The sequence below is a fragment of the Limulus polyphemus genome, unplaced genomic scaffold (genome assembly GCF_000517525.1).
Source record: "Limulus polyphemus unplaced genomic scaffold, Limulus_polyphemus-2.1.2 Scaffold8723, whole genome shotgun sequence".
In the NCBI taxonomy this organism is placed as follows: Eukaryota; Metazoa; Arthropoda; class Merostomata; order Xiphosura; family Limulidae; genus Limulus; species Limulus polyphemus.
In genome coordinates this window covers 25048-27283 of record NW_013674333.1, presented here as the reverse complement: position 1 = coordinate 27283, position 2236 = coordinate 25048, and the positions used below count along the sequence as shown (strand labels likewise).

At 35.7% G+C, this 2236-nt stretch overlaps 1 protein-coding gene across 1 annotated transcript in view; it reads left to right on the top strand.

Annotated features, from left to right (window-relative positions):
- Nucleotides 1-1443: 1443 nt before the first annotated feature.
- Nucleotides 1444-2236, top strand: part of LOC106475526 (sodium/potassium/calcium exchanger Nckx30C-like) — an 8347-nt gene continuing 7554 nt past the window's right edge. The window contains exon 1 of the mRNA XM_022379615.1: nt 1444-1594. Coding sequence (XP_022235323.1) covers nt 1496-1594 — 99 coding nt within the window. The 5' untranslated portion in view covers nt 1444-1495. The remainder of the gene's footprint in view (nt 1595-2236) is intronic.

Below are 2236 nucleotides of genomic sequence, written 5' to 3'. Positions count from 1 at the left end.
ACTAGTTGGATCTGTGGGATGGTTTTCAGGGTGAGGGTTCTGGTGATGGGCACCACTTAAACAGACTAGGTAGAATGGTGTTTGACTAGTTGGATCTGTGGGATGGTTTTCAGGGTGAGGGTTCTGGAGATGGGCACCACTTAAACAGACTAGGTAGAATGGTGTTTGACTAGTTGGATCTGTGGGATGGTTTTCAGGGTGAGGGTTCTGGAGATGGGCACCACTTAAACAGAAGGGTGTTTGGAGAAGATCTAAAGATATTTATTAAACACACATAAAAGTATATTTCCATACTGGTGAGAATACTTTGGAGATTGTGAATAAAAAAAAAACTAGGATAACGAGGAGACTATAAAAATAACTTTAGGACACGACCACTTAAATAATAGTTTTAAAGGTAAGTCTTAGATTTTAGAAATAACGCTAACAGATTCAAGAGTAAGTCTAAGTCACATTATTCTAATATCAGGAACAAAGCTGATTATTTCAGGCTCCGAGTTCAAATAAAAGATTATGATCTAATGGAAATTACTGAAACTTGGTTAAACTTGGAGTTACTAGTAAATTCTGGGTTATAAGTTACTTAATAGTCACTTTTTAAAACAGGATATTGGTCGACTTTTTATAAAAGGGATAAAATGGATCCTATTGAGATTTATGACAAAAATGTTAATCAAAAGGTATTTAATTAGTAATTGTTATAGACTACCTGGTGAAAAATATTATGTGTAATAAGGTCAAGGTTGTTACTAATAACGATACTAGAGTGTACATAACTTATGTAATGAGGTCAAGGTTATTACTAATAACGATACTAGAGTGTAGATAACTTGTGTAATAAGGTCAAGGTTGTTACTAATAACGATACTAGAGTGTAGATAACTTGTGTAATGAGGTCAGGTTGTTACTAATAACGATACTAGGGTGTAGATAACTTGTGTAATGTGTAGATAACTTGTGGAGGTCAGGGTTGTTACTAATAACGATACTAGAGTGTAGATAACTTGTGTAATGAGGTAAGGGTTGTTACTAATAACGATACTAGAGTGTAGATAACTTGTGTAATGAGGTCAAGGTTATTACTAATAACGATACTAGATTACTAATAACGATACTAGAGTGTAGATAACTTGTGTAATAAGGTCAAGGTTATTACTAATAACGATACTAGAGTGTAGATAACTTGTGTAATAAGGTCAGGGTTGTTACTAATAACTGATTATCTGTTTTTAAAAGCAACAAAATATATTTTAGTTGGTAATGATAATAATAATAGAAAATAATTTTGAGGGAAAGTAGATGCCACTAGATGGCGAAACAATAGTTCTAAGTTACTAAATTCCGTCTTAAGCTAACGAAAGTGATTACAGCATTAAAATGTTAAGATATTTGAAATATGCTACAACTAGATAGATAGATAATGGTTGAAGTTTTTTAGGAATTACAACAAACCGCCATTCCGGAGGAAGAAGAGACGACCGAGACTCCCCTCGATATGTCTTGGCCTGACACCTGGCGGAAAAGATTAAACTACATCCTCTTAGGTCCAATTATTATTCCATTATGGTTGACCCTACCGGATGTCCGTAAAGAGGTATTTACTGTAAAATATTACAATATGACAAACACTGGTCAGTTTATTTATATCACTAATAATCCAGTTAAATTTTACTACACAGAACTCAACAAAATCTTTGAAAGACCACAGAAGATCTCAGTCCTCCAATACACAGAAGATCTCTGTCCTCCAATACACAGAAGATCTCTGTCCGCCAATACACAGAAGACCTCTGTCCGCCAGTACACAGAAGACCTCTGTCTGCCAGTACACAGAAGATCTCTGTCCTCCAATACACAGAAGATCTCTGTCCGCCAGTACACAGAAGATCTCATTATTCCAATACACAGAAGATATCTGTCCTCCAATACACAGAAGATCTCGGTCCTCCAATACACAGAAGATCTCATTCTTCCAATACACAGAAGATCTTTATCCTCCAATATACAGAATATCTCTATCCTCCAATACACAGAATATCTCTATCCTCCAATACACAGAAGATCTCATTCCTCCAATACACAGAAGATCTCATTCTTCCAATACACAGAAGATCTCAGTCCTCCAATACACAGAAGATCGCATTATTCCAATACACAGAAGATCTCTGTCCTCCAATACACAGAAGATCTCTGTCCACCAATACACAGAAGATCTCTGTCCTCCAATACACAGAAG